Below are 24,902 nucleotides of genomic sequence, written 5' to 3'. Positions count from 1 at the left end.
GTTCCAGAAAGAGAGGAAATGTGGGGCAGAAAAATATTTGAAGAAGTAACAATAGAAAACTTCTCAATTTGGGAATCAAGAAAACTCCACGAAGAATAAATGTTTTAAAATCCTACATCAAGATACATCATAGAAAACTGCTAACACCAAAAATAAAGAGAAAAAAAAAATCTCAGTGCAGCCATAGAAAAAGATATTATATACAGGTAACAATGATACAAATTACAACTGACTTCTCATCAGAAACAATGAGGCCAGGAGACAATGGAAAGTCATCTTCAAAGTGCTAGAAGAAAAAAAATCTTGCCAACCAAGAATTCGATATCCAGAGAAAATACTCTTCAATATGCTTCAAAATATTTTTCAATTCAATATTTCTTCAAAAAAGATGAAACAAAGATGTTTTTACATAAAGAAAAACAGTTCATTACCATGTCTGAAGAAAGCACTTCAGGCTGAAGAAAAAAGATAACAGAAGGAAAATATAGATCTAGAGGAAAGAATGAAGAACAGGGGAAATGGTGAATATGGGGGTAAATATACAAACTTTTTTTTATTTTCTTGATTTCATTTAAAGAAAACTTGCAAAATAGCATTATGTTGTTGGGTTTATAATATGTATAGAAATAAAATACATGATACAATAGTACAAAAGGAAGGAGGGTAGACAGAAGTATACTATTGTAAAGTTCTTATAAGTTATGTGAAGTGGTACAATATTCTAAGTGTAATAAGTTAAAGGTGCATATTGTCAACTCTAGAGAAAAATCAATAGAGAAAATAAAATAGAACACTGAACCATACTCAAGTAGTCCAAAAGTCAAAAGAAAGGAGGCACGGAGGAACCAAAACCAAATTGTAGAAGCCACTTGGAGGGAAGGGGGTCTTAATTCCAATTTGAAAATAGTCAAAAGAGATCATCACTCTCACCCTAACAACTAAAACAAGTTGGATAAGCTATACAATCACAGTGTTTAAAATCCATCAGAGACTGAGGACACAGGAAACCTAAATCAACTCCAAAGAATGCCAAGTCCATTTTAAAAGAGATCTTCAGCTGCTATCATCCCTGACTGAAATAGATAGGACAAGAAAACGGCCATGGAGAAAGGTTAAAGAGAAACCAGTCTAACTTTGAAAGCTATGTGTGTACTGGCAAACCAGTGCAGAATCCAGAGGAGCCACAGAAACAAAGATAGACTATACTAAACTGTCCCCCACTACATACACACTCACTCATTCATACTCTTTCCACAGTCTTCACCAAAACTGAGGGCAAGAAAAGAAAGCTGAGAAAATCTCCCCGAAGTGCTTCAGGCTCTCATCTCAGGAAGGCTGGGGGATTTGGGGAGTGGGTGGTGTGGAGTAACAGAAAAGCCAAGAGAAACTTCTGAGAGGCAAGACCCACCTTCACAGTATACAGAGCAAAAATAGTCAACCTACATAGGCCAAGGATGGAACAGTAGGGCTGAAAGAGCCCTCAAGGCACAGAAAGCAAGGGGCAAAACTGGAGAGCAAAGAGAATTCCTCAGCAACCAAAAATGATGGCAGCTGGTCTGTAAAGCAGAGAGATAACTCCTACAATTCAAAAAGAAGTTTTGGCATAGCCCATAAATACGTGAGCGGGTACTCAATAACATTAGTCAAGAGGGACATGCAAATTAAATTAAATGCAAAATAAAACAACAACACAATACTACCTCACCCACTAGGATGGCTAAAAGCAAACAAAAATCCAGACAACACCAAATGTTGGCAAGAATGTGGAGTAACTGGACTTCTTGTATAATGATGAATACATTCTTCAGAGTGTACAATAGTATAACCACTTTGAAAGCTGCTGGGCAAACTCTTATAAATATATATATGCCTACCCTATTAACCAACATTTTTTCACTCTGCGGTATTTACCCCCCTCAAAAAAAACCAAAAACATATGTCCACAAAAAGCCTTGTATAAGAGTGTTTATATTAGCTTTATCCATAATAGCCCAAAGCTAGAAAAAACCCACATGTCCTTCAAGAGGAAAATAAATATACAAACTGTATATTCATACAACAGAATACTACTCTACAATAAAAAAGAATGAATTACTGATGCATGTAACAACGTGGATGCATCTCAAAACCATTATTTTGAGTGAAAGAAATCAGACACAGAGAATATACTACATGGTTCCATTTATATTAAGTTCAACAACTGATCAATCAATCCATGATAATTGAAATTAGAAGAGTATTTGCCTATGGTCTTCAAATTCCTACACCCTGGCACTACTCCATACCAGTGTTCTCTGTGCCTCCTAAAGTACTAGTAGTACTCAAGTGAAGAAAACATCTAATACAAAGGGTACTGAGTATATTATAAAAAGGCAAAAAACAGATGACAAGCAGAATGAACTACTTCATACACACATACTACTGATGATGCTATTACTAACCCTGGACTTCCTACTATTAATAACAACTTTTACAATTTCAAAGCATAACAGTTAACAGGACAGTTTAATAAACAACAGAGTACAGCAGTTAAGTAAATACAAGAGTCCAATATACAATTAATCCTATACCTCAGACAAACTGTTTTAAGCCTCTGGGACAGATATGTTACATGGTACTCTTTTGGTTGTAATTCCTAGAAGCCAATTAGAGCTAACCTAAGTACAAAGCCTGTAGGTTTCAAAACTGAACCAGTGACTGGGACATTAAAAAAAACTTTGAGAAGTCTTTTTTACTTCCTTCCTGCTTCATTCTTCTCTCTTTGTCTCTTTCCCACATGGCTACTACCAGCACCTTGCAAGATTACACAGTATTGTGCACTAGCCCAGAGAGAAAGAGAAACTGATTTTTTTCCCAGCTTTCCCCACTGTTTCCTTTCTTGTTCTCTTTCTTTCTCCCCAACCAGTCTCTTCCAGAATTCCCAAGAGAAGGACTGGTCCTGCCTGGGTCAGGGACCTACATCTGGACAAATCAAATGCAGAGAAAAAGAAATGGGACACGGTTTAAAAAAAAAAAAAAAAAAGAACAAAAAAGGCAGTACCCAGCAATCCAACAAAAAGGGGAAAGGGAAATTCCCAGGAAATGTTGGTCAAACAACCCAATGGATATCAAACATGTAAGTCATGAATCTGTTTGAGAAACTGCTGAAAACATTGTACCTTCTTCACAGTGATATATAAATACTCACAAACACCAAACTGTGCAAACAATTTCAGGGAGTTCATAAAAGCCCTGTAATCCTTCCTTAGATCCCAATTTTAAAACTCCCTATATCCACCTAGATTTTTCAAATTTTAAATATGAAATTATATTCAAAGGCTTTTAAACCACAACAAATAAACATGGTAAAATGTTAAGTCTTTTGAGGGAATGTAATGCGTGAGAAGTCTGTACATAATAGCACGGTCTACGTACAAGGGACTATCAATCAGATGTCAACTGGTATCTACTGTCACCAAATGGAGACAACATGACAGTCCCTCACATTATTTTCTACGCTTAGGATACTTTTCCATAGTATGTCTCCAAAAACAATCAAACATTTGGGGGATGTATACCTAGCCCCTTACTCATTCAAATCATACCTCATAATAAGATGTACATATAAAGTGAGTCAAATGATAGTAAAGCCTAGTTCATTGCTACTCACAGTGACCTAGAAAGAATAAACCCTAAACATGGGCAATCGACAGTTTCTATCCCAAATACACAGTTATTACTGTATATAATTTTACTCAGAACAAACAAAACCAAACACAAACAGAAATAATCCAGGAAAATAAAATCAGAAGTATATGCCTCAAGCCTCTTGTGATACAGGTGAGATATAAATAAAAAATTAAATGAAAGTAGTCAGGAAACATATGCCCTTTACTGGTTATTAGGAGGCAGTCAATGATATTATAAGCACATCATTAACCTCTAAGAATATATAATGGAAGGAAATGACCACATTCTACCACAAAATATTCTTATATTACAGGAAAAGACAAAATAATGCAACACACAGAACAATGGTTTAACACAGAATTGTATTTTTTATATAGTCTTTAAACATATGTAACAAGTTTATAAACAGCATTATATCCATGCATTTTGATCCTATAATATATCTTGTATAAGTGTTATACATGAAACTGTTATGAAAATTTAAAGTATTATCTTTACTGATACATCTTCTAGGCAATCTTCAAAAGAATCTAATTTTCTAGGGATCTGAATACATAAACTAGATGAAAGCTACAACTTGATGAAATGCCACTGAGCCTGATGAAATATAATATACTCTAAAGGAAAGATCATATTCCTATATTGTGTTAAAAGTATTTGTATTAAGCATACTAGGAAAAAATAAGACACTCATTCTATGAGGTTAAAAAATTATTTTTGCCGGGCACGGTGGCTCATGCCTGTAATCCTAGCACTCTGGGAGGCCGAGGTGGGTGGATTGTTTGAGCTCAGGAGTTCGAGACCAGCCTGAGCAAGAGCAAGACCCCATCTCTACTAAAAATAGAAAGAAATTATATGGACAACTAAAAATATATATAGAAAAAATTAGCCAGGCATGGTGGCACATGCCTATAGTCCCAAATACTCAGGAGGCTAAGGCAGGAGGCCCGCTTGAGCCTAGGAGTTTGAGGTTGCTGTGAGCTAGGCTGACGCCATGGCACTCTAGCCTGGACAACAGAGTGAGACTCTGTCTCAAAAAAAAAAAAAAAAAAAAAAAAAAATTATTTTTTAAGCAAAGTCACTGTTATACTGGTACCTTTCCTATAAACGGTATTGAACATATATGTTAAGGCTGGTACATAAAGTCCAAAAATTAATCAGTTACTATGTTTTCATTTAGAAATTTCCATACTTGAAAAAACTTTAGAGAAAGTATATTTAAAATAACAAAGAAATATCATAGGTTTTTTTAATTCATGGGTTTAACATGCATAGTTTTAAATATTCTCATGTAACCCTGAAGTTCTACGACAGGGAGCAATTCGTAATTTTGAGTCACATACTTCACTTGAATATACTAAAAGGCTGATTGGTGGTCCTGAAAGAGTTATAAGGAAAATTAATTGCAGCCAAATCGATATCTGTTATCTTTCTCTACTCATTCTCGAATATATAGTAACTTTCATGTAATACATGAAGCATAAGTTTTTTATTTTTTAATTATACTTCATCTTTTTTTAAATATGGGAAATGGCATATGACAGTGGAATTTACAAATATGTGGATTCACAAAGCAAGGTCTCTGAATGTCCCTCCCAAGAAAGTAAAAAAGTTTAATGGTAGCTGTCAAGAGATTGCATGATTTTAGTACTGTCTGTCTATAGGCACATCATAATCTAATCAGATGTTCAGCAGGCAAACTGACAATTCTAGGACTCACATTTAAATTGTGCTACTAAATTTTAGCATGATGCCTTCTTAAATCAAAGTTAACAAACATCAGTTACCTCACTGGAAAATGAGAGAAAACATTGTATGTATCTGCCTTTTGGATACTAAATTGATCATAATATGTCATGCAAAGTTCACCTAAATTCTCTCATGTGAAATTCAAAACTGAAGTAGCTCTTGGAAAAAATATTTTGCCATGACAGTGATTTTAAGGGGCCCTGATTACAATGCACAATTGTAGTAATTATAGCCCTATCTAAAACATAAATGCTACCTTATGTATGCATCAAGAGAAAGACTCTTAGTAATATTTCACCCACATTCCTTAGTTTCATCTTCAAACAAATGGACAATTGACTACTTACAAATATATCCATAGCCCATTGCCTAGACATACAGTGAGAAACATGAATAAAGACAGATTTGTAATAGATAAGAAACTATTGTGTGCTATGGACTATGATTACCTGGAGGTAGGAATTGCAGTTGGTTATTAGCTAATCGAAGATGACGTAAAGCTCTGAGACGACCAATTTCTGGGCAAACGATTTCTAAGGCATTGTCACTAAGATCCAGACACTGGAGTTTTACAAGGGACCCAATGGCTTCAAAGAGAAAAGAAGGGGAAAGGCAAAATGAATTTGACTCAGGTGTTACACCAAATCTATAAGACAAGTAATCTAAGTTAAAATATTTTAATACTTAATATCCCTGTCTCAGTTATTCACAAAATAGTAAAAACATAGACCAAACTAAATTTAACGGAAGTGATAAATTCTTCCACCTCAAGATAAAATATAATAACGTAAAAAACAGCACAAATAAAAACACTAAAACAATGTAAAAATTGCTTGAATAGGCCAGGCATGGTGGCTCACACCTCTAATCCTAGCACTTTAGGAGGTCAAGGCAGGAGGATCACTTGAGCCCAGGAGTTGGAGACCAGACTGTACAACACAATGAGACTCCATCTCTAAAAACAACAGAAAAATTAGCTGGGCTAGTGGCATGCACCTGTAGTCCCAGCTACTCAGGAGGCTGAGGTGGGAGGATGGCTTAAACCCAGGAACAGGAGATAAGATTGGGCCACTGCACTCCAGCCTGAATGACAGATTGAGACCTTGTTTCTTAAAAAAAATAAAAACTGCTTGAATAAATAATTCAAGAGACAATACACAAGGTCTTTTTTATCCAACCAGAATTATTAACTACATTTAGTAAATTTAGAATTTATTTTATTTACCTAACAGCAATTTACCCAATAATAGTTTATGTAACCATTTTAAACATTTTAGACTTATTATTTATTCATAATTCTTAAAGGGACTTATTAGGGGGGAAAGTTTTGAAGCTAACAAATTAAAGATGCTTTATAATTAAAATTCCCTAATACATCAACCAAAATAGGTTTAAAGAAACAGTTTTAGCCAAGTGTGGTGACTCATGCTTATAATCCCAACACTTTGGGGGGCTGAGGCAGGAGGATCACTTGAGCCCGGAATTCAAGGTTACAGCGAGCAATGATTACACCACCATAATCCAGCCTCGGTGACACAACAAGACTCTGTCTCTTAAAAAAAAGAGAGAGAGAGACAATTTGTTCTACTTATAAAGCAAAGCTTAAACTATGTTGTTTTCTAACTAAAAATTCTAAGTGTACCTACCTTCCGGAACCACAACAATGTTATTTGAGTGGAGGTACCTGGGGGAAGAGGGAGAGAAAAAAAACAGTCATTATCATTAAATACTTGTGCCAGATAATCAGTTTATAAAATGCTTGCTTAGAAATTTGTCAAATAAAAATGGGCCAAAACTTTCTTTCACACTATACTTTAATGCATCAACACAAAATACATGGTTATCACAGTAAACTAACAATACTTTGAGAATAATATTTTATGCCAGAATTATAAATATTTAATATTAAATCTAAATCTATTTACCAATTTAGTTGCTATTTTAAAATAAAAGTATGCAAAATAAATTATGAAGTATTTTTTACACTCATAAAGCAAATTACTAGTTTCTCCATTCATTTTAAGTTATTCATGTTTTCAAAAATATACCACCTTTTGTGTAAAGAAAAATCAACACCTATTGTGTAAAGGGAGATACAATTTTTAGTTTTTAAAGAATAACTTCACAAAATAAAGACATTTCTATCCAGCATGCTTACTGAGAAACAAGAATGGAGAGATTAAATACTCATTTACAGTATCTGTAGAAATATCCAACTGTCAAGGTACAGAATGTATTTCACAGCAAAGGAAATGGTATAAACAAGAAATCAAATTCTTCTCTTAAAAAAAAAAATTTCTCCAAGGCTGACAAGTCTAGGCAAGTCTAGGTAAATAACTTTTCCCACTAAAGTATCTTTAGCACACTCTAGTGGAGACTTGATGCAATTATCATAACCAACTATTCAGAGCAAAACAACAAAGGGACTACTGGAAATCATACAGTAATAATTTTTTTATTTCAGCATATTATGGGAAAATAAGCATACAGTAATAATTGAAGATAATTACTTTGCATCATTTGTTTTGAAACAAGAGTACTAGATTTTAGCAAACTTTATTTTCAAACCTCTAGTTTGTTTTGTTTTACTTTAAAAATAAATTCTTATAATGTATTTTTAAATAGAATTTAGAAATTTTCTTCTATATTTTTAAAGTCTAATATTGAATGTTAAAATGTCAATGAACACAGAATAAGAAATAAAATAATTTTATGAAGGTTATTCTACGCTGAATTGGAGCAATTTGTAGACTATTAATCTCCTAGGTATAACACAATTTAAACAAGCATACCATTCTATGATATATTTCATTCCTTGCTTTTATATAAGAAATGATTACACATTTTTAAATCAGTACTCTTTAAACATTAATTTTAGGAAGGAATAGCTAGGTACTTTATCAGATGACCCTAAATATAAAAATACACACTTGCATTTGTTACACAAAAGCCAGGGTGCCTAGATACTAAAACAGAGAACTGATTTTCTAAAATCTTTTTCAACAAAATACTTGCCTCAACTCAAGTTCCACCTATAAAAAAGGACCTTAAAATGTCCAAATCAAAATATGAACTAAAGTACCCACTATTATAATTAAAAATTTTAAAATATATTTTAAAACATTAAATTTATATACATTAGAATGATGATGCTATATAAAATGGTACAGAGTAATCCCAATCCTGACTATACACTAGAATCACCAGGGGTCTTATTGGTACCCAAGACCATCCAGTACCAAGTGAAACACTGTCTCAACTCCTAAAGTGATTCTGATATACAATGAAATGGGAACCATCACTGGTATAGTGGATCAGAGAGCAGGCTCTGGGGCCAGACGCCTGTACCTTAATAGCCACGTGACCATGGGGAATTTACTGAAACTCACACTCTCCTAATCTATAAAAGCCAATAATAATCGCACCAACAACATAGGGATATTGTGGGGATTGAATGAATTAATATCAGTACTTGGTACATAGTAAGAGTTCAATGAATGCTAATGTTATTGTTATTATAGTTATAATGAGTTATTTATAATTATAGGCTTAGGACTTTCAATTTTAAGTTGTTTCCTTTTACTCAATTTTGGTAACTTCAGAGTAGTTAAAATGTTGATGTTTCAACGTAACTAGTTTTCATTATGTTCTTCTACTCCAATAATGCAGGAATTCTCATTCACTGCTGTGGGAATTTCATTTTGGGGCACAGCCACTTTAGAAAATAGCTTGACAGTTTTGTTTTTAAAGTTAAATATAGACATTTACTTAGCAGTAATACACCAATGTCAGTTTCTCAGTTTTGACAAATGTTCCGTGGAATTCTAAGATGTTAACAACAAGGAAACTAGATGAAGCATATACCAGAATGCTCTGTACTATCTTCATAACTTTTCTGTAAATATAAAATTGTTCTTAAATTTAAAAGTTATTAATATTTTTTTAATTAAAGAAACAGAACTTCCACTTCCAGCCATGACGAAGTAACAGAATTTACCTGACTGATACAGACAACAAGAAAGCAAGATGAAATACAGTCATGTGTTGCTTAACTATTAGAATACGTTCTAAGAAATGTGTCGTTAGGCAATTTTGTCATTGTGTGCACATCAGAGAGTGTACTTACACAAACCTAGATGGTACAGCATACTATAATAGCTAGGCTATATGGAACACCCTATTGCTCCTAGGCTACAAACCTATACAGCATGTTACTGTATTGAACACTGTAGATAACTGTAACACAATAATAAGTATTTGTGTATCTAAACATCAAAAAGGTACAGCAAAAATACAATATTATAATCATATGGGACTACCACCATGTATGCGGTCCATCATTGACCAAAACATCATTGCACTGCACATGATTGTATATTAAACAACTATTTTCAGACATTAACAACAGGCAAGTTGTTAATGTTCCCTAAGAGAAAGGAAACAAGTGAGGTAAGCCATACAATCTTCCTAGCTTTCTGTTTGGAGGCAAATTCTGTATTGTGGAAGAGGAAGGAGATCCCAAAGTATAGAAGTCTCACTGAGTTATGGAGACATATATCAGAGTTAAGGGAAGCTGAGGCAGCTGGAAGTTATGGGGTAGAGTTCTGGAGAAGGTGCTCCCAAAATAAAAAAATATTTTAAAAACTCCAAAAATTTAAATAAGAGATCCCTTGACTCTTAGCTGAATTCTAAAGTGCAAACACATAAAAGAAATTCTAGGCCAAAAGCAACTTAAAAGCTATCAGCTAAATAGTCCACACAGCTCACACAAGGCTGAGAGGCATTCAAGTTCTGAGCAAGTGTGGCAAACCTTTGTTGATCACTTAAGGTATTCAAAAGAGATCCTACAAAGCTCTTGCCTTAGAAATAGCACTACACTACCCTTAGATTAGAGGTTACTCTAGACCTATCCAAACAAAGCATAAAAACAAGCCATAAAAAGATCAAACTAAACTGCAAATAACTGCTGCCAGAAAAGAGTAAAATAAAAATAGAAGAAAACAAATCTAGACCCTCAACAGTATAAACATTTATAAGGTCCATCATCCAATAAAAAGTATTAGATGTGCCAAGAAACAGGAAAACATGGCCCAGAGCCAGGGGAAAAAACCGTCAACACAAATAGACCCAGTATGACCAAGATGACAGAATTAGCAACAAGGACATTAAAGCAGCTATAATAACTATAATCAGGTATTTAAATGAAAATATGAACATTGTGAGAATTGAAAGATATAAGGAAAAACCAAATAGATCTTCTAAAGATCAAAAATACAATAATCACAGAAAACTTCACTGGGTAGGATTAACAGTAGATTAGACACTGAATAAAAAAGTATTACTGACCCTTAACACAGAAATACAATGTGTCCAAAGGGAGGTACATGGAGGAAAAAAAGACTGAAAAGAAATGAACAGAGTCTTAGTAACTATAGGACAATATTAATATTGAACAGTCTAATAAACATGTTAAGAGTCCCACAAGCTGGGGCCAGTAATACAGTATAGAAATAAATATCTGAAGAAGTAATATCAAAAATTTCCCAAATTTCAAGAAAACTATGAAGATACAAACTCAAGAAGCTCAATGAACCTCAAGGATAAGGAAAAAGAAAACCACAATAAGGTACATCAAAATCAAATTTCTGAAAACCAGTGTGAAAAATGAAAACTCTTCAAAGTAGCCCAAAGGAAAAAAAGACACTACACATAAAACAATCTAAGAAAAATAAGATGTCTCCTCGGAAGCTATGCAAGCCAGGGAATAATGAATGTCATGAAAGTGCTGAACATAATGAAAGTGCTGAAAGAAAGAAAGAAACACAGGTGACTAAGAATTTTAATACCAAGAAAAAAAAATCATTAAAAAATATAAGAGACAAATGTACAACAAAAAACTATAAGACTTTTAGGGAAAAAAAAGATGGGAGAAAAATCTTTGGGACCTAGGGCTAAATAAAGAATTTCTTAGACTTGACATCAAAAACATATTCACACAGAAAAACAAAAATTGATAAACTGTACCTCATCAAAATGTAAAGCTTTTGCTCTGAAAAAGAACATAAAGAGGATGAAAAGACAAGCTATACACTGGGAGGAAATATTTGTAATATACAATGGAAGACTAGTTTCTAGAATATGTAAAGAACTCTTAAAACTCAGAAATTAAAAAATACAACTAAAACATGAGCAATAGACATGCACAGACATTTCACCAAAGAAAAAATACAGATGACAAGTACATGAAAATATGTTCAATATCATTAGCCTGAATACAAATGAAAACTACAATGCAATAAAACCACACATCAAAATGACTAAAATGAAAAATAGTGACAATACCAAATGCTGGTGAGATGTGCATACATTGAACAATCACACATTGCCAGGAAAAATGTGAAATGGTACAGCTAACCTGGAAAATTATTCGGCAGTTTCATATCAAACTAAAAATTCTGAGCAAAAGTGGTAAATAAATAAGGACTTTCAAAAATTTCTCTTCCATAAAATTAATGAGAATACTGGCAAAAATTTTCAGAAGTTGCATGTACAGAACTCTGGAAATGAACCAAAGTCCTGCAGTGATTAAAAAAAATAGCTGAATGTCATTAGGGACAGTGGGCTGTGAGCTTTGTGGTGTTTTTACTTGCTCTAAGTCCTATCCCCTACTTTCCTGCTCTTCAGAAGCCTGAGAAACCAACATCCCACAATGAAAGAGAAAAGCTTCTAAGGGGGGAGGACCAGGATGGAACTCCTTCAAAGCCTCACTTCCAGGGAATTGTCATTATGTGACTTGTCTCATGGTTCCCTGGAAGAACCCATATGCAAAGCTGTTTTTTTTTGATCTTACTAGGAGCTTGTCAAGTACAAAACTCTTGCCCCAGTGTTTTAAGTCGAAACAAATTACAGGCAATTGTGGAACTTCACAGCTACCTGAGACACGTGGACCAAATAATACATAAACCAGAAATTCAAAAGGAAAAGCTGGAGAAGGAGATGTCCATGGGAGCTTTGCAAAGCTCTGAAATATTCCTGGGAATCTAGAAGACCACAGGCATATGTGGGGTTGTACACATGCCCATAAATGTGCAAATGCTCAGATAAGAACTGAGAAGATCCTAAGCTCTCACCTCTGCTGAACTTGAGGATCTGCATAAGCAAGAAGTGAAGGCTAAGGCAGAGTCATCAACTACCTGGCTAAGAGGAGAGGCCATGCCACAACACACACAAAGTGCCTCAGCAAGGACTAGGGGACTTGTTAAAGTCAGGCAGTTAAGGAAATCTCTGTCTAATCATTAGCTGACCACTAAGGTAACTGAGCAAATCTTTAGAGAGAGAAAGAGAGAAAGGAAGCAGGAAAGAAAAAGGAAAGGGAAGGAGGGAGGGAGGGAAGGAGGAGAGAAAAAGGAAAGGAAGGGAGGGAGGAAAGGAGGAAAGAAGAGGGGGGAACTCTTCCCAACTCATTCCATGAGGCCAATATTATCCTGACACCAAATCCAGACAAAGATACCACAAGCAAGACTACAGAGTAATATCCTTCATGAAGAAACATGTAAAATTCCACACAAAACACTAGCAAATCAAATCCAGCAACACAGAAAAAGGATTACACTCTACTACCAAAGAGGATTTATCCTGGTAATATAAGGTAGATTCAATGTACAATTATCAATGTAATACACCATATTAATACAATGAAGGACAAAAACCACATGATCATCTTGATAGGTGAAAAGAAAGCCATGTGACAAAATCACACACCCTTTTAATGTTAAAAACACTAAACAAATGAGAAGTAGAAGGGAATTTCCTCAATTAGATACAGGACATTTATGAAAAATCTAAAGCTAACATTATACTTAATGGCAAAGATGGAAAGCTTCCTCTGAAGATCAAAAACACAAAGATGCCTGCTCTCATCACTTTTATTCAACATTCTAAGTCCAGAGGTAGTGGCTTCTTTTCTGTATTTAGTAATTCTGGATTCCATAGTGTCTTCTTTAATCTCTTTTAAGTAGTTAATGACCTTTTGCTAGTTAAAAATTCTTTATATTGATCTTCCCTGTTTAAATTATTGGTATTTTTTTGTCTCCTAACTGGACCTTGACACATACAAACATACATATACAACACACACACTGATACACACACAAAACATACGACAACAGCACAAAGGATGGGACGCATGAACTGGAAGTACTAATGAAAACGTGCTCATATTACATGTGAAGTGCTAATGATATTCCATGAAGGCAGATTATGCTGAGTTACAGAAGCATAATATGAACCTTAAAATGTTGAAATAATATAGAGTTAATAAGCCAATAGTGGTACTAAAATGGAATCCTAACTACAGGGTGAGTATCCCTTATTCAAAATGCTTGGGACCAGAAGTGTTTCAGATTTCAGATTTTTTTGGCTTTCAGATTTTGGAATATTTGCATTATACTTACCAGTCAAGCATCTCTAATCTGAAAATCCAAAATCCTAAATACTCCAATGAGCATTTCTTTTGGGCACTCAAAGAGTTTCAGATTTTGGAGGATTTCCGACTTTGGATTTTCAGATTACAGATACTCAATCTGAAACACTAATTTAAAAGAAGGAAAGAAAAGAGGAGGAAAAATAACAAAGAACAGCTGATACAAACAGAAAACAAATAGCAAGATGGTGGAATGAACTTCAATCATATAAATAATCATATTAAATGTAAATGATCTAAACACTTCAGTTAAAAGGCCTGGATTGTCAAACTGGTCAAAAATCAAAGAACCAAATAATGTTGACTTCAAGAAATCCACTTTAATTATAAAGATACAAACAGGCAAACAGGTTAAAATAAAAGAATGTAAGTTCCCATTCTAGTAAAGCAGAATAAGCTCCTATTGGACTGATTCTCTGGCAGGTAACAACTAAAACTCTAAGGAAAATACACACATACATACGCATACACCCCCAACCCTAAGGCACTGCATAATACTGTAAACAAAAACAAGTCAATTCTGGAGAAAAGTTAAAACTTAGAAGGAGGAATGGCACTGGGTGAATTTGAGTTTCTTTTTTTAAAAAGCAGCATTTATTCTAAGGCAGGGTACAGATAGCCACCACTCAAGGTAGCTAAAATTCTGATAGAAAATTTCAGTCTTCCTATCCTAAAGAACCAGAGGACAGAGTTCAGGGCGACCACAGCCCCTAGAAAGTCAAGGGAGAATACCAGACAGAGCCAGGGAGGGGAACTCCAAATTCTATGTATAAACTTTGCCTAAATCAATGGATGACCCCAGATTCATACACATGTGAAAGAAAATACAGCTAAAGATAAAAGAACTTGACTAAGATTTCAGGTACTCTCTAAGAGACAAACATTGTTTGAGTCAAATCAGGTAAATTACTTCCTAAAACAAAAATATCAACACTATTTGAGAGAATATAACAGATTCCAGTCTCCAAAACATAACATTCCCAAATTCCAGGATATAATCTAAAATTAAAATTATTCAACATATGAAAACTCACACAATTGTGATCCACTATCAAGAACAAAAAAGATAAATAATGGATAGCAATCTCAAGATAATCCAGATGTTGGAATTAGCAGACAAGGATTTTTAAAGTAGCTATTATAACTATCCACAGTGATCTAAAGCAAAATATGCCTGTATTACAAAGACAGTAAATCTCATCAAAGAAATAGAAACTTTAAAAAAAAGGAAAATTCTAGAACTGAAAAATTTACTGAATAAAGACGAAAAACAGAATGAATATGACAAAGGATAGAGTCCATGAACATGAAGACAGATCAAGATAAATGATCTAAGCTGAAGTGTAGAAAGAAAAAAGATTGTGGGAAACATGAACAGAGCCTCAGAACCATATGGCATTACATCAACAGGTCTAATATATATATAAATGAGTCTAAGAAGAAGAGAAGGAAGGGTACATAAAAAATATTTGAAGCAATAATGGTTGAAAATATTTCAAATTTGGTAAAAAACATAAATTCACAGGTTCAAACAGCTCAGTAAACTCCAAGATAAAGAAAATCGTTATCTAGGCATATCATAAACTGTTGAAAACCAACAATAAAAAAAATAATGAAAGCACCCAGAGAAAAATGACATCTTACATACATGTGGAAAATGTCTAAAGTCTCACTAAGAAGACAGTGAAAAATACCTTTAAAGAACTTAAAGCAAAAAATTGTCAAGCTAAAATTCAACAGCCATTGTACATGTAATTCAGCTTAGAGTACTATGTTGCAGTCTTCAACTTCATGATTATTTCACCTTATTGCCTGAAGATCCCAAGGATTTTTTCTTTAAAGTCTGAAAAAGCCTTTAACAAAATTCCACATCCCTTACTGATAAAATTCTTAGGAAAATAAGAATTAATGATGGGGAAGGCAGTCTCAAGATAGTTGCTATTAATCTCTACTACCTGGCATTCATGCCTTTCTCTCAAGCGTGGTTTAGACCTGGTGACTCGCTTCTACTGGACAGAATATAGCAAAAGTGATGGGTTTACACCTTCAAGAATAGATTAGAAAAAGACAGTGGTTTCTTTATTCTATACTCTCTCTTGCTCTTTTGCTTGCTCACTCTGATGGAAGCCAGTTGCTATGCTATGAGATGTCCTATAGAGAGGCCAAGTGGCAAGGTACTAAGGAAGTCCTCTGGCCAAAAGCCAGTAAGAAACTGAGTTCTTTAGTCCAACAGCCTATAAGGAATTGAATCCTGCCAACAACCACATGAATGAATATAGAAGAGGATCCTTCTTCAACTGAGTCTTCTTATGAGACCACAGACCTTGCCAACAACCTTGACTGTAGTCTTGGGAGAGACCTTGAGACAAAGGCACCCAGCTAAGCCATGCCCAGATTCTGGGGCCTCAGAAAATACCAGATAACTTTTAAATTACTACCTTTTGGGGTAATTTGTTAAGCAGCAATAGATAATTAATACAGATGGATATTTGCTTAACACAATAGACTACATATACCTTAAATGTAAAGCCAGCATCTTTCTTAATGAGGAAACCCTAGAGGGATTTCCACTAAGGTCAGAAAGAAGACATGAATCCCCCACTGTCTCCAGTGCACTTTCACATCATTTGGAGGGACTAGCCAACGCAATTAGACTAGAGAAAATAATTAAAGGTATAAGAGTTGCAAAAGAAGAAATAACACTACTTGAATTTTCAGACGTAAGAGTATACCTGGAACACCCTAGAGAATTTATGATAAAACTAACTGAAACAATAAAATATTTCAGCAAGATGTCAGGATATAAAGTTAACATGCAAAAATCAATCGTGTTCACATATACAAAAAATTACCAGTTAGAAGATACAATAGATGAGAAAACTCATTTACACAGAAAAAAAATATTTAGGAACAGACTTTAGAAATTTGCAAAACCTATATGAGGAAAACTATAAAGCACCCTAAAGGACATAAAAGGAGACCTAAAAAGATGGAAAGACATCTTCGGTTTTAGAAATACACACAAAGCACTTAGAGGTAAAGAAAGAGCCATGATGTATGTAATTTACTCTCAAAAACTCAGGAAAAACAAAATAAATGCACATACACATAAGTACAAAGAGAAGGAAAGCAAAAACTTGATAAAGCAAGTTTTGGGGTCAAACATCACCAAAAATGTTTAAATGGAATTTAATCAAGAGGAAACAGATAAATTCATACATCTACTTTAAAAAGACATAATTTTTAAAAACTGGGTTAATTTAAATATGAATTATATATTAGATTATATTGAATTAATATTACTTTTCTTAGGTGTGATAATGATATTATGCTTGCAATTCACTTTCAAATGATTTAAGACAAAAAAGTGGGGGAAAAGGCAGGAAGGAGAAAGAGAAAGCAAATGTGGCAAATTGGTTAAATTTAGGTGAAGGGTATATGTGTGTTCGTTGCACTATGTTTTCAACTTTTCTGTCAGAAATTTTTCAAAATGAAAGGATAGGGTAAAAGGAAATGCCAGAGAAGATGGAGGTGTAAGGTTAGCTCTCCTTCCTCTACCTCCTAAAGATCATGTCAAATAAAAAGAACAATAAATAGTAATGTAAGCCCTCCTGCAAAAAAATTAGGAGGCATCTAGGAAGAAAGGGAAATATATCTAAATTTATCCTCCTTAGTGGTAAGTTAACAGATATTTAACACTGATGCCTTTAAAAACAAAGGTATAAACATATTCTTTAGCATTGTGGAGATACTCATAAAAAGAACTAAAACAAATGAAGTGTGGAAGACACAGGGAAAGAGATTTTTACTGTATATTTTAAATATACTGTCTGTTTATATCAAGCATCACAGTAGCAGTACTAACACATGCAGTAGCAGTACTAACAATAATAATAGACTTTCTCAAATGCATGGACTATCCAGGATTCTCTGACAAAAGACACTGTAATGCATCTCTCATTATCTTCACTGCCTTGAGGTAAGATTTTTAAACCTCAAATTTAAATGGTAAAATACTAAAAAATATTATTGGTTTTAGCAGAATCACAGGTCTACCTACACAAGCACCATGTACACAAAACCAAAAAATAACAAATTAATACATTAAAATGATATATCCTATTTCAAATAACTTAAAATTATTTTCATTCTTGTTTTTTTAAATATTTGAATAAACAGACTCACAGTTCCACAAGGTTTGGAAGCTTCTGAGCAAGGTTTTCTGGCTGAAAATTAAAAACTCAGAATTAAATTTTATTTTTGAAAAATGTATAAACATTTCTAATTAGCTTAAACACGAAATACTATCTTCTTGATGGGTGTAAATTTTGAGAAAATGTGAAAATAATAAATCAGCAATTCTAGGTTTTATGCTTACATAGACCATACTCCAATTTAAATTCATGAGTTTGAACACTTAAAATCAATGTCCTTTAGACAAACCAGAAACCTCATATTCCACAGTCATGGAAAAAACAGAAACATGCTTAACAGACACAGACAGAAGGAAGAACACCATGTGAACATGGAGCCAGAGACTGAAGTGATGCAGCTGCAAGCCAAGAAACACTGAAGACTGCAGGCAATCAACAGAAGCTGGGAAAAAGGCACGGAACAGATTTTCCCTCAGAGCCCTGAGAAGGAATCAAGCATGACCACGCTTTGATTTCGGACTTCTGGCATCCAGAATGGTGAGAGAATAAATTTCTGTTGCTTTAAGCCACCCAGTTTGTGGTAATTTGTTACATCAGCCCTAGCAAAGTAATACACCCTCCGAACTCCCAAACATGCTCAAGAGAAAGTAAAGGAAATCCCCAGGGCCCCCAGACACGGAGCCCTAACTGAGTTCCGAGAGAACAGAGGAAGCTGGAGCTCATGTGGCCCAAGGGAGCGTCAGACCTGGCTAAAGGTTTGGAGACCGGAGTACAGGTGTAGTGTGGCAGGGATGGGAAACTGGCTGTTGGGAAGAAAGAGGAAAGAGACAAATCTAGGTCCCTTACCCAGAGTCAGAGCCCTGAAATGGCTGGGCTTTCCATGAAAAGAATCCTAGAACAATTCCACTCACAGGTTGAAAGCAGGCTTCTCTCTGCTGGAGGCACTGGGTAGGGCAGAAAGCCAGTTCACGTGTGTGTGTGTGTGTGTGTGTGTGTGTGTGTGTGTGTGTGTGTGTGTGTGTGTGTAAAATCTCTCTCACACACACACATACACACACACACACGGTTCAAATTTAGACACACACAAAGATATGAGACATAAGGCCGGGTGCGGTGGCTCACACCTGTAATCCTAGCACTCTGGGAGGCCGAGGCAGGCGCATTGTTTGAGCTCAGGAGTTTGAGACCAGCCTGAGCAAGAGCAAGACCCCATCTCTACTAATAGAAAAAGAAATTATACAGACAGCTAAAAACATATATATATGTATATAGAAAAAAATTAGCCGGGCATGGTGGTACATGCCTGTAGACCCAGCTACTCAGGAGGCTGAGGCAGGAGGATTGCTCGAGCCCAGGAGTTTGAGGTTGCTGTGAGCTAGGCTGACGCCACAGCACTCACTCTAGCCCGGGCAACAGAGTGAGACTCTGTCTCAAAAAAAAAAAAAAAAAAGATATGAGACATAAGATTGAAGGAGCACAGTGAGTCAAGAGTAAATTTTTTTCATTCTACATTCAAGCACATTGCAGTGTAAACTACATATAAATAACAAAGAATCAGGAATGACTTTTTAGAAGAAATCAAGTCTGACTAGAGTTCTGAAAGACATATAAATTATAAGAGGTTGACACGGGATGAAGAGGAGGATAGTTCTGGATAGCTTTCCAGGCAAAAGACGCGACATATGAAAAGGTAAATGAGGTATGGTTGGGAAATTGCAAATATAATCTATACTGCTGTAACTCTATAAGAGTACTTCTGAAGAAATCTGACATTTTCCAAAATTCTTGTTATAAACACAATTATGTCAACAGAAAAACCAAAGTGTTGAGTACTAGCAAGTTTTATATTTCCAATAACAAAGCATGTTTGAAATTCTTTCAAAATAAAAAGTACAACATAAAAAAGTAATTTTCATACAGAAGCTTAGTAACAGTGATTATTATATTTCAAAAAGGATTAGAATTTCTACTCTCCATCTACTCCTATCATTTGAATTTTAACCAAGCATGTATGTCTTTTATAATTCAAAAAATAAAAATTAAATTTTAAAATGTAGTATTACAGTCTAAGCTTTCATGTAATTCTCTAACAATGTAGGCCAGATGTGGTGGCTCATGCCTATAATCCTAGTACTCTGGGAGGCATCGCTTGAGGTCAGGAGTTCAAGACCAGCCTGAGGAAGAGCGAGACTTCTGTCTCTACTAAAAATAGAAAGAAATTAGCTGGACAACTAAGCATAGAAAAAATTAGCCAGCGTGGTGACACATGCCTGTAGTCCCAGCTACTCAGGAAGCTGAGGCAGGAGGATCGCTTGAGCCCAGGAGTTTGAGGTTGCTGTGACCTAGGCTGATGCCATGGCACCTTAGACCAGGCAACAGAGTAAGACTCTGTCTCAAAAAAAAAAAAAAAATTAACAATGTATATATATAATTTGAAATCTAAACACTCAACAGGACAAATGCCATTAGTTTGGTATGTTTGGGCTATTAGATACGAAGATGTATAATGATTTTGCAGAGAGGGCAAGGAATAGATCTATATTTTATAGTAAGGAATAGCCTTTTTAAAAATTCTGAACACAGTAAAAATCTACTGGTTTATTTTAAATAAGAAAATGACATTATTAATTTCATATTGGCATACTGGTGTATTTAAATACTTAGCAACAATATCCCAAGCTGCTTTTATGCATATAATCTTACCCTTTTTTGATAACCAAATATTACTGAATATAAATATTGTTATGCAGTCAATGAAGCATTTATTGAGTATCTACTTTTGCTAGAACCTCTCGTATTCAGTTTTATCTGTTTATTTTTAGAGACAGGGTCTCGCTCTGCTGCCCAGGCTGGAGTGCAACGTCGTGATCATAGCTCACTGCATGCAGACTCAAATTCCTGGGCTCAAGTTATCCTCCCACCTCGGCCTCACAAAACACTGGGATTACAGGTGTGAGCCACCATGCCCCACCTGTATTTAGTTTTAAAATGTCAAAAGCTGTGACTCTTTTTCCCCCATGTTCTGATATCAATATACGCAATGAATCAAAACAAGTCCTTCCTCAGATGTTACTCATGATCTATCTTAAATTCCCTGGAATGTTTCCTTTTAGTATTGGTATCTCTCTTAATAAGGATACTATAAACTTCCATTTATGGGCATACAAAGCACCCTAGGAAAACTAGAGGACTATGTGTATAGGGGGTGGTGGTGGTAATTACAGCTGTTCCTATAAAAAGGAAACATCAAGAAAAGAAATGCTGTTAGACCCTCATCTAGTTTCATCTGCTACATTATCAATATTGTATCTGGATAACTCACACAATCCATGGTCATTCTTTCTGGATGCCTACTTGGCTCCATCAGACAGCATTCTAATCTTTCCATGACAAACTAGTTAGTTCTTTTTAGCTATAGCTATAGACAAAATTGAGCACTGAAATAATGCTTCTGCTGCCAAAAGTATGTTTCTGTCTTTACTAACAAGTAAGTATATTGTGTTTTTACTTAAAAAGCAGCACACTGGCCTTGAGAAAATTTCAGTTTATTAGAATAATGCCTTTTAAAAAAATAAACCAAAAACCCACTTATGAATAGATGCCTCAAAAGCCTGGCAAATAAGCAGCCAGTTGCATAGGCTGTGGCTGACACCTACTGGTGTTTTATGTCATTCTCTGCTTTCTAATACTACATTGTTAGCAACATAGCTCAATGACATATGGGAAACACTGTACATTTTCATTTTTATATTTCTATAATTTAGGTACAGTAAGCAACTGGACAATTATAAATTAACATCAAAGTTTTTGTTACTCTATGGATAACTAAGCTCTAATGTTGGATTAAGGATGTCACACAAGCCAGTTTATCCTAGCCCATAGGATTTATAAGCCATTAAGTTTTAATGTTTTTAAATTTAAAATCCTGATAAAAGCAATAGTCTTAGTTTTTCTCAAATCTGTTATTACTATTATTTCCTTCTTTTTTGACAATTTTGAGACAGAAAAGTTTTAACACATAACCTGTACCCAAATTCCTTCAGCATAAATACCTCTTACTAAATTTCTTGAAAAGCCAGATTCTCTTCATTAAATCTCACTCTCATTATCACTTTGCTAAACAATTTTTCTTTACAAATGAAAAAGTATACTTTAGCAAGCACAGTTAGTATAAAGTGTACTTCAAATTTCAATCAATGATGCTTTACCATATACTTTTAGACTCTCCTTAAATGGTAATGTTTTAAAATTTTGCATCTTGGAACAAATAATTCAAATATTTTGTAAACACCACCAACTTCAGTGATGTTCTCTAGTAGGCACTGTGCACCACTTACTACCTTTTCTTTTCCTTTCAAGCACCTGGTAGGACTGCATTTCTCTCTTCAAGTTGGCCATGGCTAAGTGACTTTCTTTGGTCAGTGAAATTAAGTCAAAGTAGAAGCCTTGAAGATATCGAGTGCAAAAGACCTCACTCCTTTCACAGTGACCTCCAGATGGTGGAAGCTTTGTCAGGCTTCATCTGTAAGTAAGGATACCACAAACCAGAATCCCAAAGCTTTGAGAGATGTAGTGCAGTGTGAGCAAGAATATTTGTGCTGTTATAAGACACTAAGACTCAGGATTCAGCAAACTCTGCTCCATCCTGACCTCTAACAACATATTTCAAAGAAGTCACAAATTAAATGCATTTTGGTTCTTATACCGGTTATGAAAAGTAGAATAAAGCAGACTATACAAGAATTAACTCAAAATGCATCAATTACTTAAATTTAAGAGCTAAAACCATAACACACAGAATATAGCAGTAAGTCTCCATGACTTGGATTTGGGAATGGATTCATAGATATTATACCAAAAACATAAGCAACAATAGAAAAAAATAGATAAATTGGACTTCATCAAAATTAAAAACCTTTGTACATTAATCAGTGGTAGGAGAAATGAAGTAAATTCTATGGAATACATTTCTAAAATAGCATATTTCTGAAATCATAAATAAGTTTATTCAGTTTCTAACTCTTTGCTGTACACAAGTAGAATTTATCTGTTATATAAATGAGAAAAAGCTGAATGCTTTAAATCCTTTGAAAACACTCACCATATAAACTTGCATTTGAGTTTGCATGTTCTTTTTGTTAATGTGTGTTCTACTTTCCCAAAATGTCCAGTGTGTGTCATGCTTAATCCAAGAAGAACAATTTCTTTTGGATTCCTTATTTGATTTACGTAACTATATCTTACTTAATTATATTCTAACGTTGCAAATATTACCCTAAATGGGTAAAATTGCTCTTCTGAAAGTGTGTCCTGTGCTTTTAGACCATTAAGTTCCACAAATACAAAATACATTCTTAATTTTCATGGAAACTCATTATCACTTCTAAACCAGAAATGTTCTTGTGTTAATGATGTTATGAAAAGGAACAGGAGTTTTTTTTCTGCTTAAAATATGTAGTTATTGGATATTTCTAGCTCATAAAAAATAAAATATGGTTACAAACTGGAAAAAAACAGAAAGTAAAAAGACAGCCTAGAGAATGGGAGAAAATATTTATAAATCATGTATCTGATACGGGTCTAGCAACCAGAATATAAACAACTCAACAACAAAAAGACAAACAACTATTTTAAAAAGGGCAAAGGATTTGAACAGACATTCCTTCAAAGAAGTTATACAAATGGCCAATAAGCATATGAAAATATGTTCTACATCATTATCATTAGGAAAATGCAAATCAAAACCACAATGAGGTACTACTTCATACCCACTAGCATAGCTGTAACAATAAAAAAAAAAGGAAAATAATACATGTTGGCAAGGATGTGGAAAAATTGGAACCTTTGTACACTGCTGGTAGTAATGCAAAATGGTTCAGCCACTGTGGAAAACAGTTTGATGATTCCTCAAAAGGCAAACATAGAATTGCCATATGACCCCACAATTCCTTGCTTATTTATATACTCAAAAGAACTGAAAACAGGTCCTTAAACAGGTTCATGTACATCCATGTTCACAACAGCTCTAGTCACAATAGCCAAAAGGTGGGAACAGCCCAAATGTCCCTCAATGAATGGGTAAACAAATGGTAGTATATCCATACAATGGAATCTTACTGAGCCATAAAAAGGAATGAAGTACTGATACATGCCACAACTTGGAGAAACTCTGAAAACATTCTGCTAAGTGAAAGAAGCCAGACACAAAAGGTCATGTATTGTATGATCCTATTTATATGAAATATGCAGATTAGAAAAATCCAGAAGGTAAAAACAGATTAGAGGTCACCATGGCTGGGAGTGGGGGTGGGGGCGAGGAATGGTAAGAAACTACTTAATGGGGAAGGGGTTTACCTGGGAGTGATGGAAAATGTCTGGAACTAGACAGAGATAGGTACACACATTGTGAATGTACTAAATGCTAAGGAATTGTTTCCTTCAAAATGTTTAATTTTATTATGTCAATTTCACTACAATACATTTTAAAAACTGTTTCAATTTTTAAAAAGTTAAAGAAGTTTTGTTACTGAAGGAAAAGAGTACTTCATTCACCAACTACCATACACTCAACAAGCTTTCTAGCTGGATCAATAATCTGACGTCACTGCTTCTGAGCAGCTTCACAGCATGAGTTAAATACCATGTGTCTATATGAAAACAACTGTGGTCAACCTCTTTTCCTACCAGCAGTATTTGCCCATTCCTCCTCATTTCTCTCCATTTTGATATACGTTAAAGAGCCATGTTTATCAAGAGAGGAATCAGAAACCCTAGCAGGCTAATGGCATCAGAGATAGAGAATCAGATAACCAGCATAACCTTTCCTCTTCTGCAGTAGCATAAAAGCC

General features: G+C 34.6%; 1 protein-coding gene across 3 annotated transcripts in view; it reads right to left on the bottom strand.

Moving 5' to 3' along the window:
* Nucleotides 1–24,902, bottom strand: part of LRRC28 (leucine rich repeat containing 28) — a 121,159-nt gene that overhangs the window by 80,284 nt on the left and 15,973 nt on the right. For all 3 annotated transcript variants that reach the window (XM_045560496.1, XM_045560497.1, XM_045560495.1), the window contains exons 3-5: nt 18,086–18,126; nt 7,065–7,102; nt 5,868–6,005 (exon numbers count right to left, since the gene is read on the bottom strand). In XM_045560496.1, coding sequence (XP_045416452.1) covers nt 5,868–6,005; nt 7,065–7,102; nt 18,086–18,126 — 217 coding nt within the window. The remainder of the gene's footprint in view (nt 1–5,867; nt 6,006–7,064; nt 7,103–18,085; nt 18,127–24,902) is intronic.

Source organism: Lemur catta, chromosome 9, assembly GCF_020740605.2.
Source record: "Lemur catta isolate mLemCat1 chromosome 9, mLemCat1.pri, whole genome shotgun sequence".
Lineage (NCBI taxonomy): Eukaryota > Metazoa > Chordata > Mammalia > Primates > Lemuridae > Lemur > Lemur catta.
The sequence above is the reverse complement of the archived record's forward strand: the minus strand, read 5'-3'. Positions and strand labels throughout refer to the sequence as shown.